Source organism: Convolutriloba macropyga, chromosome 4 (genome assembly GCF_964194025.1).
Source record: "Convolutriloba macropyga chromosome 4, txConMacr16.3, whole genome shotgun sequence".
NCBI lineage: Eukaryota > Metazoa > Xenacoelomorpha > Acoela > Convolutidae > Convolutriloba > Convolutriloba macropyga.
In genome coordinates, this window is record NC_134471.1 from 49,329,872 (window position 1) to 49,343,332 (window position 13,461).

The window sequence follows — 13,461 nt, forward strand, 5'->3', positions numbered from 1 at the left end:
TCATGGCAGTTATACCCCTACGTGACACAAACCGCTCAACTCCCATAACACAAGAGCTGTTGTCCATGGATGTAACTATCTCGTCATGGACAGCGCGAGTAGTGAGACAGGTGAAGAGGAAGCTCCACCTTTTCTCAGTAGTACGGTGGACGGTAACAAAGAATGGCCCGAAGTAGTCAACGCCAGTGTTCGTGAAGGGAGGAGACTGGTAAGCAAGTCTCTCCTTAGGTAAGTCAGACATGATTGGTTGCATAGTTACAGCTTGGAATTCTCGGCATCTCAGGCAGTGTGCTTTGATGGAACGCAAGGTTGATCTTTGTTTCAGTACTGTATAGTGTTCCTGCACAATTGATCTTAGGTATTCAACGCCTTGATGATAATGCTTTACGTGCGTGTGTTCAAGGAACAGTTTTACAAACGGATGACGTGCGTCTAAAATGATTGGGTACTTTACGTTAAACCGAACTTCAATTAACCGCTTGATGCGGCCCGAGGAACGGATTAGCCCATTCGGACTAATAAACGATGAATGTGGAGCAATTCGGCTACTCCGTTTGACAAACTTATTGTCAAGAAGATCTTTTCTTTCGGCTTCAATAGATTCTCCTTGCACCAAGTACTGTAGATGACGCTCGGCTTCGTCAAGCTTAGTAGGGTCAGTAATGCTACAATCGAGATTACGGGAGCCGGCATTTTTCGGCAAAAGCCGGAGAACGTATGCGGCAATGCGCAAGTACTTTTGATAAGAACTAAACTTATCAAATGGGAATAACGACGGAACGGGAGTTGTCTGTTTTTTAACAGATGTAGGGAGAGAAACAGTGTCTTCTATTAATGACGTCTTTGTTCGGTACAAACGGGAAACGTGATTTAGTTAAGAAATGTGGACCTTTGACCCAACTGCTTAGTTGCAAAATCTCAGCGGACATTCCACGCGTGCCAGCGTCAACTGGTTTATCCTTAGTTGCGACGTGGTTCCATTGGTCAACGATGGTATACTACAAAATTTCGCAAACACGGTTTGCAACAAAGATTGGTTGCTTTTCATTTGAGTTAATCGATTGGAGAACGGTCGTGCTGTCTGTCCACATGAATACTTGGTTAGCAGATACAGTAAGTGCTTGCATAATCTCCCCTTTCAATCGAGTGGCAAGTAGAGCTGCTTGCAATTCCAGTTTTGGGACAGTCATTACTTTCATTGGCGCCACGCACGCTTCCCCAAAACAAACGCAAGCTCTGTTTTTACCCTGCCCGTAGGAGTTGTTACTCGGGCTCGAAGAAATGCGACGGCACTAAAAATATCCTGGGAACTGTCACCGAACATGTGCAATTCTACATTATCAAAGGGTCCAGTAAAATAACTTCGAGCAATTTTGATGTTTTAAAGCTTTGGTAAGTCCGCACTCCAAGCCAAAAATCTTAGAACCATGTCTTGTGGGAGCTCGTTGTCCCATTGTTGTCCTGCGACACGCCAGATGTCTTTTAAGAGCAGTCGCGCACCGACGGTAAACGGTGCGACAAGACCAATGGGGTCAAAGTCTTTCGAGGCAAGACTTAGGACCAAGCGTTGCGTGAGGGACTTGGTGATAGCGCAGCTTGTACCCTACTCACAACTAAGGTGTCATTAGTGTGATCCCACTTTAGCCCTAGCACATGCGATGAAACCTCTTGACATGACACAATAACCTTGGGCGCAGTAGATTGAGGAGAACCATCAGTTCGGTCAGCCAGATTTGGCACATTGCTTACCAACTTTGTAAGCTTGAACCCACCGAGATGGAGAAGATGTACCAATTTCTTCGATCTATTGATGGCTTTCTCAGGAGACTGCACTGAGTCAAGGTAATCGTCCATGTAGAAGTTTTCAAGGACGGCTTTTGCTGCTTCGGGGTAAGGCTTGGCAATGTCTCTCGCAGTGCGTTGTAATGCATAGTTGGCGCATGTTGGCGAATCTTTAGCCCCGAATATATGGCGCGTATATTGATACACTACAACGTTAGTTGTGGAGTCCTCCCGCCACAGAAAGCGAAGTGATGGTTGATTTGATGGTAATACACCAATCTGTAGAAACATTCCCTCGATGTCGGCTGAGACGGCATATGGATGTTGCCGGAAACGAAGAAGTACGTAAATAAGGTTTTGGAGCAGATCAGGGCCAGTGAGCAAAGATTTATTCAGTGAGGCACCATTAAATTTTGCTGCTCCATTGAGCACCCTACGCAACTTACCCGGTTTGTTTGGGTTTAAAACCGGATGGTGGGGTAAGTAACACTCTTTGTCGGACCGGTTCTCAACCTTGTGAGCGTCTGGAACCTCAATTACATACCCCCTATTCAGATCTTCCTTGATGGTACTAGTATACTTCTCCCTAAGGTCTTCATTCTTGGCCAATCGTTTTTCGAGAGACTTTAGTTGCACAAGCTTGGTGTTTTCTGCTGCCCACAGCTTTCCGAGATCGTATCTCAGGCCATTGTGTACGGTGGTGTTCTCAAGGATTTCGTGAGCCCTTGCGTCTGCTGCAGATCTTGTGTCGACCTGCTTATTTGCCCCGAAAGATTCAATGTCGTACCATGACTTTACTTGACTTTCTAACTCATTGTCATGTTCGATATTCACTTTAAAGCACGTTGAGGTTATACAAGAACTTTATGGTAACAGACCGCTTAAGACCCAACCTATGGGTAAGCGTACGGCAACGGGTGAACGCTTCTAATCGGCAGAGAAGTATTCTAACGGTTGGATGGCATGATAGACATCTTGACCGAGTATCATCTCAATGTCTTTATAAGAATATGTCACGGGATCAAGGACTGCTAAGTGTGGGTAAGTCTCTTGCTGAGCCTGTACGTTAATGAGATCTGAGCCGACGTTCAGACTCTCCTTAACGAAAGGGCTGATGGTAAATGGTTCGAAATCCTGATGTTCTCTTGGTTTCACAGTGACTTCAACAACTATAGTATCAACTACTTCTTCGGTATTAATACCCTTGACAAGTAGCTTTAGCGCTTTATCGTGCAAACCGAGTCTATCTGCGAGACTACCGGTCACCCAAGAGTTACTGCAGGCGGTATCACACAAAACTAAAGCCTTGGTATCTAAACCGGACAAATTGAACAACTGCAACTCAGTCACCTGGAGAAGCCCCTTAACGTCAGTAACTGATGATATCGTTGTGGTCTTATTAGACGGCTGTTGACTAGTAGTTGCTTTACTTTGACATGTGTTGCCAGAAGACTGGATAGTATTGGGATTTGTTGACTGTTTTGCTGGAAAAATCTTATCTGCGCCATGCAATAGTGTGTTATGCGAACTATTGCACCCCTCTGCTCGGCACTTTCTTGGTTGAGGGCACTGGCGGAACATGTGCTTCTCGCGTAAGCACGAAAAGCAAAGTTTATTATCCCCCACAAACTTAGCTCTCTGGGTTGGAGTCTTTTCCTTGAAAACTCGACACTCCCATAGCCGGTGGCTACCTCTGCATACGATGCACCGAGAGTAAGTGTTTGTGTAAGAAAATGGCAATTGCTTCTGTGTTTCCCTTTGTTGTGAATTTGATGTAAACACTTTTGAGGCTGTTTTACTCTTGGTTACTGAAGTGCTGTTATCTTCAGGTTTTGCCTTAGTTGCGCTTTGTTTCATAAGATCATGGGCCTCAGCTTTTTCTTTAATCCAATAGTTAAAGTCAAGGAGGGTAGGCATAACCCAGTGCTTCTTAACCGTAAAGAGCGACCACGACTCTTTCATGTTTGGTGGTAACTTCTGTACCGCTTGATTAAGTAGGGAAGCACTCTTCAAGTCAGCATCATATGATAGTGACTTGAAAACCCAACGAGGCTGGATATGGCTGCAGAATAGTTAATGATGTTATCACTATTGTGCATTTTAGTGATAACATTTTAATTGTGCATTTTAATGATGTTATCACTATTGTGCATTTTTTTTTATTGTGCATTTTTAAAATTGCTCAGTTTATCCAAGTGTGCACTTACGACTGCCTGTGGCTGGCCAAATTTACGTTCTAATGTCCTTAGTGCATCCTTGTACATTAAACCACAGTAAGCAAACTCGGCGATTGCAATCTTTGCTTTACCGGTGACGAGTGTCTTAAAGTACGTCAATTTAACGTCATCAGTGAGCGACTGCGAGTCGATCGCGCTTTTGAATTGACCATACCACTCTTGCCACTTTAATGGGTCTCCATCAAACTCTGCAAGGTTCCACTCGGGTAAAGGGTCGTTTCTCTTACTTGTTATTGCATCAGCTAATTCCCTAATCAATGACGCATTGTCCGGTATCGTAGGGGCAGCTGCAGACACCTGCGGACCGCTCCAACCCAACGGAGTGGCCTCAACATAGGGATATGTTGGCTGAAAAACCGGGGTGGCTAGATCAGGTACAACATCACTAGTAGTCGCGATCAGGTTTTCCTGCTGTGTACCTGATAGTGATTGCATATCAATCAAAGGGGGCGAATTCTGATAAATTCTTAGTGGAACATTAGTGCTTGATGGTGCGATATGGATGTGTACATTTGGAGGCAGACTATTCACGGTGGTTGTGTCTTGGTTGACTATTGACTGTCTGTGCTGTGGAAACCGCCATTGACTCATATTTGGCACAAAGTTTTGGCCAAGAGGGATATTGGGCATATTTGGGACAGGCGGTGCAACGGAACGTACAATTTTGTGTACTCGGTAATTATTATTCTGAAAAGTTTTGACTAGGGGCTGATTAACCAAAGTGGCGTGTGGGATGGGAGCAGTGAGGTTAGGTGCAAAGACTGGGTTCGGAATCGGAAGGTCATTGGGATGGGCGGGATCGGAGTTGTGCTTTTGAGTGTTTGGACTTGGTGGGGCGCTTGGGTGCAAGGGAACGTTTATTGCGGGGGCTGGATGATTTGTTGTCGGAAAAGGAGGAAGAGTGTCGTTTGGTGCTCGGGGGACAAAATTAATTTGTTTTTGAGAGAATATACGCTGGGCCGAATTATTCTTGGGAAGACTTGATGTTTCAGGTCCTTTGGTTCTGAAATTTGAAGTTTTGCGTGCGGAAAAAAATTCCATGAATTATTTTGATTTATTTGCGGTGCGAACGGCTGTGGGGGAATAGGCTGTTGAATGGGCAGTGAAGAAGCCCCTGGGGCTTGCACAGAAGGCGGGTGACTATCTGCGGTTCCTTGGTTAGTTTCGGAAGCACAATGCCTTGTTGGCCTGTTTGATCCATTTGTGCCCTTAGGTGCGCCTGGTACAACGCCTGTGTGTTAGCAGCAGCCAAAAAATTTTGAGGTGGGGTATAACAAGGGTCAAGTTACTGCAAGGTCTCTTTGCTTAAAATGTAATTGCCTCGACATGCCTTGAATGCCTTGAATTTTCAGTGTTCTGATCTTCCAATGTTTGGACGTTGCTGTGGCTAGGACATTCTGGAGGTTCAATTGTAGTACCCTATGGTCACTACTACCCCTCTGGTTCACTAGTTTTCTCCTCATGTTGAAAACTTAAATCAAGTGAGGTGTTGATCCAATTCTGGACAGCTTTTTCACTTCTCATTGCGCTCCTAGCACTTGCAGTTGTTTGAGATTGGCTACCTTTAGAAACGGCGTCCAGCAATTCAAATTCTTGCAGAGTTGCCTCTGCCAACCGTTTCCTGTTGTTTTCCTCCAGTTCATCTAGTTCCATTTGCTTTTTCTGTTTAGCAAGGCGAATAGCTGCCTCATTCTGCTTTTCAATTTCTTCGCGCTTCATTTTAGCAATCACGTAATCATGTTTACGCTGATTAGATGTTTTTGACGAGGTCATTAGTGAGGGAAGTCTGGAACGAATGGAAGCCTTTTGTTCCTGGAACTCAGTCACCTTATCATCAGCAGAATTGATGTAGTTTTGTGCTGAAGCGAGTATCTTGTCGTTTCTAGTTGTCATTGCTTCCAAGTAAGACTCTAATGAAGAAACAAGAGCACTTGGATCCTCCGTTTTTCCAGCAAATGCAATCAGGTCCTCACTTTTGTCTACAACAGTCAAAAATGCTTCGTTGCACTTTGTTACTAGGCGTTCAACTTTCACTCGCCTACTTTGACAATTTATACAATGAAGGATGTCTTCATGTATAGCATGCAATTGAGCTTCACGCTTTGACCTGGCAGCGTAAAATTTTTTGACTTTTTGATCGAGACTATTAGACATCACGATGTTTTTGTTTCCAATGACCAGCAAAACTACCACTGCAAACGGTTATCTATTATATGCACACTCCAAACAAACCAAATCCACGCAACACAAACCCAACGCAAAATGCACCAAACACAGCACACTGTAGACAGTCTGTAAAACAAACCGCCCAAGGAGCAGAAAAGGTCGTCGAGCACACAGTGCCCGACAATAACAGAAGTGGAGCGCTGAACGCTATGCGCTCAACGCGGAGGGAGACAAAAGACACACGGGAAAACGAGCGAGCAACGCGCGACGAAACGGAGACGTTACGGACGGGAAGTCGAGCGAGCAACGCGCAACGCAACGGAAACGGGACAGACGAGAAGTCGAGCGAGCAGTGTATGACGGAGCCGAAACGGGATGTGCGGGAAAGCGAGCGAAAAACGCGCAACAACGAAACGGGACGGTGCGAAAGAACAGGCGGGACATGAGGTCGGAAAGAACTATGTTAGCAGACCACAGCAAAAAGTCAACCAAACAACCTAGCCGTAACTCCAGAACAAAATTAAGTCACACCCTAGGAAGAAGGAGAGAAGCCACTGCAAGACAATCTAATATAGTTCATAATGGGTCTATAACGATAAATTTAACGACAAACTAATTTACGGCAATGCAGTAGTACACTAAAAGGATGCAAAGGTCAAGAAATTTACTAGCCGTAACTCCAGAATAAACTTAAGTCACATCCTAGCAAAACCCAAACCAAAACAAACAATCAGCATACTAACGGTATTAAACAAACTACAGCAAAATTGAATAAACTACAATAGTGTATTTGTAGACTAAGATAGTTGGAAAAGTCAATAAACAACCCAGCCGTAACTCGAGAATAAATTTAAGTCACACCCTAGAAGGCGACAAGGCCAAACCAACTAGCAATCATACAGGTACACACAAACATAAAGCAGCAAAATCAAAATACTACAACAGGAAGGCTAGTAAATTAGTAAAGTTGAAAATTCGAAGGACAATCCAGCCGTAACTCGAGAGTAAACTTAAGTTACACCCTAGAAAGCTATAAGACCTAAAAAACAAACCAGCATACTAGCATACTCAACATACTACAGCAAAAACAACAACATGCTGCATCACATATGACATACTACATCAAAATCTGGAAACTGGAAACTGAAAAGTTAAAGGACGAAAAGGATGCGGACGAAACGGTACATAAAAGAGCGACAAGCAACAATTAGAGGGATTCGATCAATTTTTTCTGTAGGCCGGAGGTTGTGAAAATTTTCACAACTTTTTCTGTGTAATGAGTTTCACTCAATTAACGAACCTTTTTGTAGAGAAAAAAATATTTTTGACAATTTTGTCAAAATTTTAATGCTTTTGTCCAATTTTTTCCAGTTGTGGTCAATTTTTTGCAAATTCTTGATTACGGAACGGTAATCCAGCAAACTGGACGGGTTTAAGCTTGAAAATACGGTTTATCAATATTCGGTTTTGATTTTCTAAAATTTTTAGAATTGCATCAAAATTGACCAAAAATTTTCAAAATTGAACAATTTAGCATAATGTTTTCTTGACTTTCTCTATATCAGAGGTAATTTTTTGAAATACGAACCGACTTGATCATTTTTTACAAGTTTTCGGCAATTAGAACAAAAAATTTTGAAATCCATGTTGTCCTGTCTCAAAAATTGTTTTTTTTTTGGGGCCACCTACCAATGTTTTCTACAAAGATTAGTTTAATTCTTTTACACCAATATCAAAAAACAATTCACGGGTTGGGTTTTTTGCCGTCTAAGTGATAAATCTAATTAATTCACACAAATCAGCAAAAAATTGCATTAATGTTTTCTCTTACAGTTTTGTTTCCGACAAAGCTCTATTTCTCTCTCTCGTCTTGATGCCATTCGTAGGTTGTAAGTCAGTGGGGTCAGTAGAACGGCTCCATCGAAACCGTTTGAATGCAAAACCCAAGGAAACTTTTAGGCTGAGAAGTCAAAAGTTAACGTACAAGGCTTCGCCTTTTGACAGTTTCAGGCTTCTTGGGGTAAAACGAGGCACTCCAGGTCACAAAACAATCCGGCCGATCAGCTCGTTAGAAATGTCCAAAAAGTGACTCCTAATTAGTGAATATACGGATTTGTTTTACCGTTTTTCAGACAACCTTCTTTTCCTGTGAGATTGATGTATATTTTGGTATTTCCGGTTTGTTGTTAGATTAATCAACGGTTGTTTGTTCTCAGAAAGAACATGCTTGCTTACAATTACTACAACATCGTTATTCGTAGAAACAATAAAGAATAATTCAGCCGGTTCAGAATCGTCAGCGTTGTTTCCAGCCACGTTTTGAAAGATTCATCTTCGTTTTTTTCTGTATGTTTTTCATCGGGGTGATGCGTGGAAAGATGTAGACTGTTTTGAGCTCTGAATAAAGATGTGAGAGTAACTGCAATCCAAAACTCTAGTTAATAAGCTTAATTTAAGCTCTATTTATAAACCAAAAAAATATGTTTTTTGTTCTACTAAAGGTGGCTCAGTAAGTTTGCGGCACCAATATAAATTCAGTAAACGAAAAACTGTAGTCCGATATTTGAATTCATATAAGCTCCTTCATAGCAACAACGTTTAAACATTAGTAATGTACAAAGCAACAAGTGAAACTTAGGCGGCAAGATTTTTTGTTGTTCATTTAACAGGTTTTTTCGTCTGATGTCATTGACGTCACAATCAGTTCGTATTCAATCGGCAATTGTCTAGAAAACCGAAAAATATTAAGCCAAAAACCAGCTTAATCGATACATATAGTGGTTATATTTACTTAACGCTAGGTTAAATGAACTTTTTCGGATTTTTCTACGTATATTAGAACGTATTTAAATCTTATTTTAAAGTTTAGAAATACTCGATTCTGATTGGATGAAATCCGTTCATTTACTGCGTAACATCCACTTTTTTTGTATATGAGTGCAGCAGTCATTTTACCTACTTCTGTACAAAAATTCAAATCTAAATTGAGCTTATAACATTTGGTTGAAATGAAATTGACGTCTGGTCTATTTAATTATCTATCAAAATATAAATAACAAAATTTACTACAGTTTTTATTTTGAAGGTAGTCTATCTCGAGCTCATTTGGTAGAAAATTAGGTTAAGAATATGGATGAGCGAATTTGAAATATTGTGTGCCATTGCCAGTGCTTTCCTCCTGTTGCCACTATCTCGACGCTGTCTGATTTATTCACCCTTTGCGTTAGAACTTGCTAACACACGACAGGAACTATTACTTTGTTTTCTTTTTACTTGTATAGAAGTTTAGTTTTGGGCGTCAGACGCACTCTTTAGAAGTTGTTTGTTGTTTTAGGCATCCGTTTTTTTGTTTTTGTGAATAAAAACTCGGCAAACTGTTCTTTGTTTCAAATGAAGTCCAATATTGTTGAATGCTAACACAAATAAGCTCATTTTTTTAAACAAAAAGACCTTCCGAGCTGACCATTCTCAAAGAAACGTACCAATCATCAAACGCCATATAAGGATTTGGATCTTTTCCGTTTGTGCCCCCCCCCCCAGCTTAGAGGGAACATTTTATTTGTACCTCCCAGATGCACGTGCAATATTTTTACATAGTGACTGATTAGATAATGGCACGTGCTTAAAACTTCGGCTCATAAACATTCCAAAAGGCCGCTTACAGTTGCGAAACTATCCTAAAGCGTTAAATTTGTGATCTCCTTTCAGATCCGGGCAAACACCCACCCATACCTGAAGACTTGGCAGACATCAACTTTGCCAAGCTCTCGCCCGAACAGGTATGAGCAAATCATCTCATTGTTAACTTGCTTATAGAATAGTTATTAGCTGCTCATTTGTTTACTACTTTTATCTCTGGGGTGATAAAAATATTCTCTTGTTCTCATAATTTGTTGATGTCAATTGCGTTATTTAAAGCTTCGACATGTTGAATTGAAATATTATACAACGCTCACAAAAAAGAGATTAAAGCTTCATGAGCCAGCATCAATGTCCCCTAGTAACTATTCAACTTCTGGGAATGTGGATATGATTACAGAGTTGACGGAGTATTAGTTGAATGTTTTTGATTTCAACTACCACACGTAAACATAATATAGCTTTATGTGAGATAAAAACAAATATGCCAGAAAGAAACTGTAAGCCTCTTCAGGTTTTGGAGACCATTTTGGCGCATCACACTACTCGAGCAGGAGAGTACATACTCAAGATCTCTGACGTCACTCCACAACACCTCATTGACAAGTTGCAGTACGAGAGATTGCAGCCTGCATACTGCAAAGTGAAAATGCAGGAAAAATCTGTGCCAAAGAAAGCCATCATTGAGCGGAAGAAGTCAATCATATACGTTTGAAGTTTCAAAGGATACTCTGATAGCTTTTGAATTTTATTAAGGCAGCATATTTTAGAATAGATTTGAAATTGAAAAGGGATTTAACTAATTTGAAAAGATTTAATTTTAAATTCGTCGTTCCCAATGCAACATTATAGCAGTTGAAAATTTTTTAAAAAAAAACGATTAGTAAATTTAGCCCAAAAAGAGAATTCCAAGTCAAAGCCGAGAGAAAGATGAAGAGTTGTCTTGCTGGAGCTCACAACATGAACGGTTATCTTGCAACATATTGCAAGATGTTGCAAGATAGAAGTTTATATTGCAAATTTTTTGTAAATTCATTCGCTCAAAATTTCTAATTTTCTTTTAACTATATTTTGATTTTTTTTGTGAAAAAAAGGCAAGCCTCAATAGAGAGAATTACAGATATCCTACTGTAAATGTACAATGCAAAAAGTATCAAATTTCAACTATAAGATACATATATGTGAGTACAATTTACACAGCAAGATCTTACCACTAGATGACAAGTATTTTTTTTCACTTGAAACATCTAAATATTAACTATGTTACCAAAAAGTTACGTACACCTGATGATTTCGTGAAAAGCGTCAATAAAAACAAATAGATCAACATTTTGGGTGAAAATCTGTGGTAAGTAGAAATTACACATTTCTTTAATATTTATTAGACGAATTGTAGAATTTCACAAGAGTCCTCAAGACAACTGCGCCATTTTTGATCAAAAATCTCCAAATCTTTCAAATTTTACCCAAGAACTGTCTGTTTCCATTTAGGTTGATTCAAAATCTCCCATAAAATGTCAATTGGTTGCAAATCCTGGCTATGTGCTAACCACTCAAGGCCTACTACTCTTTTCTCAGGAGAATAATCCAAACAAACTTTTGTAGATCTTCTCCCTAATATCTCATCATTTCCTCATAACTTACACATATTAAATTTTTGTACATCTAAAAAATCTTCCATCTGATTGTATTGCACGAGAAAACATGCGCAATCACTTGTCTGACATTTTTATTTTTTGTGAAAAACATTTTTCCATTTTCCCAAAAAGAAAATCGCTCAATTCCGTACTAGAAAGGGTTCGAATCTGTTACTTTTTTGGTAATCCTTGACTTCACGCTGTTTACTACATCTTAATCTTGATTTTAAGCAAAATTACTTTCGCTGCTTTTCTCCAGCACAACATACAAAACATAGTTGGACTTTTCAATTGGCAACGCTTGATAAACGCACAAGACAGTAGCTTAATTACGTTTTGTATAAAAGCAGAAAAAAATGTATTCCGTTTAGAATTTCAAATTTTTACGCTTTTTATCACGCTTTATCGCAAATCACACTTTAAGAGTATAAACCTGTTGAGAGTACGCATTACGTTTCTGCCCAATAACGCTTAAAGAGCACGCGGAATGCAGCTTTTTTTGGAATCTTAGTTTACGATAACATAATAAATTGATCTAAGGCAATTTGATTTCCACGCTCATAAAAATTTATTTGGCAAAGGATTAAGTGAGATATTTGAGGATTTAGTTTCAAAAAAAAACTACAAAAATGGCCGCGAAAAAAATCTTTTTCTCATTTACAAAAATACAACAATAATAATATTTACTATTTTTTATTTCAGTACATGATTAAAATAAATTTAGACTTATTTCATGTGAAACTCGTTAGCCAATTTTTTTCTCTAATTGTGAGGAATATCTCATTACTATTTTTTTTCAGATTTGTTCAATTTCCGCACAGAAGTTTTTTCCCACTTCATCATTGCAGGTTGCAAATTGTTCAAAGAAAAATTTAAATATATCGTGGTAAAAAGGTTATGCAATAGCATATCATTGCAATTGTTTATAGAGTGTTTTAGATTACCGAGCGCCAATTTTGTACATTTTTGATGCCCTATCCAACACTGATGTGCCTAGTGTTTGGTGCAACATAAATTTACAAAGTTTTCAGCAAGCGTCATAAACGACACTGAGGTGAAGAACAACATAATGATTCTGGAATTTTTATTGTGTATGATCCCACAAGTATCTGACAACGTTGTCTGATCAGCAATAATCAGCCTGGGTTTAGGTGTCACCGCTAAAAATCGCTAAAAGATGTAAGATTTGCGGTGAATTTGAGTAAAAAGTGTAAGATTTGCGCTCAATGCCATGAATGCGGTGAAAAAAACTTTTAAGCGCTGAAAATGTTTTTTCACCGCATTCACCGCTTAAGCGGTGAAAGAAAATTTTTCACCGCTACCAGCATAATAATAATGCGGTGAAAAAAAAATTTTCCGCGGTATCTAGCAGAATGCAATGACAAAAATTTCACCGCTATCAACAGTATGGGTTAAAAAAAATTTTCACCGCTAAAATTCCAAGTCTTACAATTATTCACCTAATTCGCTAATTTCAAAGCGTATCTTAAATTCGTGGGAAATATCATGGATTTTAGTGACAGATGGCGCAGTAGAATAAGCAGTTGTTGCCATGAAGGAGGTGAGGGGTTCGCACCCGTTTAAGGCAGTTTCTGTTTTGTAAGAACTCCGTTAAATGCAGTAAAAAAAGTTTTTTGTTCACCGCTAGTCTTAAGTTATTTTCTGACCAAAACTCGCCCCGGGGGGTACTGCATTGCCTGATTAAAACAGATTGGACTTCATGCCTTACACTGGAAAATTTCTTGACAAATATTGTTAAATTATAACTTTATGAAGATCTCAGTTTTAATGCGCAATAGATGTTTAAAAGTATTGTCTTGACTTATAGCTCTTTGTCATGATCAATACAAATTTACATTTTTTCTATCCCTTGATTAATTAATTATCTTAATTTTTACTACCTAAAAATGTCATCTTGTAGCGATAAATTGTATAAATTCTAATAGAATCATTTGAGTTATAGAATTATATAACATATAATAATGGGTCCCCCGTCAAGA

At 39.5% G+C, this 13,461-nt stretch overlaps 1 protein-coding gene across 1 annotated transcript in view; it reads left to right on the plus strand.

Moving 5' to 3' along the window:
- Positions 1 to 10,649, plus strand: part of LOC142338478 (uncharacterized) — a 39,980-nt gene extending 29,331 nt beyond the window's left edge. Inside the window, exons 10-11 of the mRNA XM_075388253.1 lie at positions 9,894 to 9,964; positions 10,339 to 10,649. Coding sequence (XP_075244368.1) covers positions 9,894 to 9,964; positions 10,339 to 10,539 — 272 coding nt within the window. The 3' untranslated portion in view covers positions 10,540 to 10,649. The remainder of the gene's footprint in view (positions 1 to 9,893; positions 9,965 to 10,338) is intronic.
- Positions 10,650 to 13,461: the final 2,812 nt, after the last annotated feature.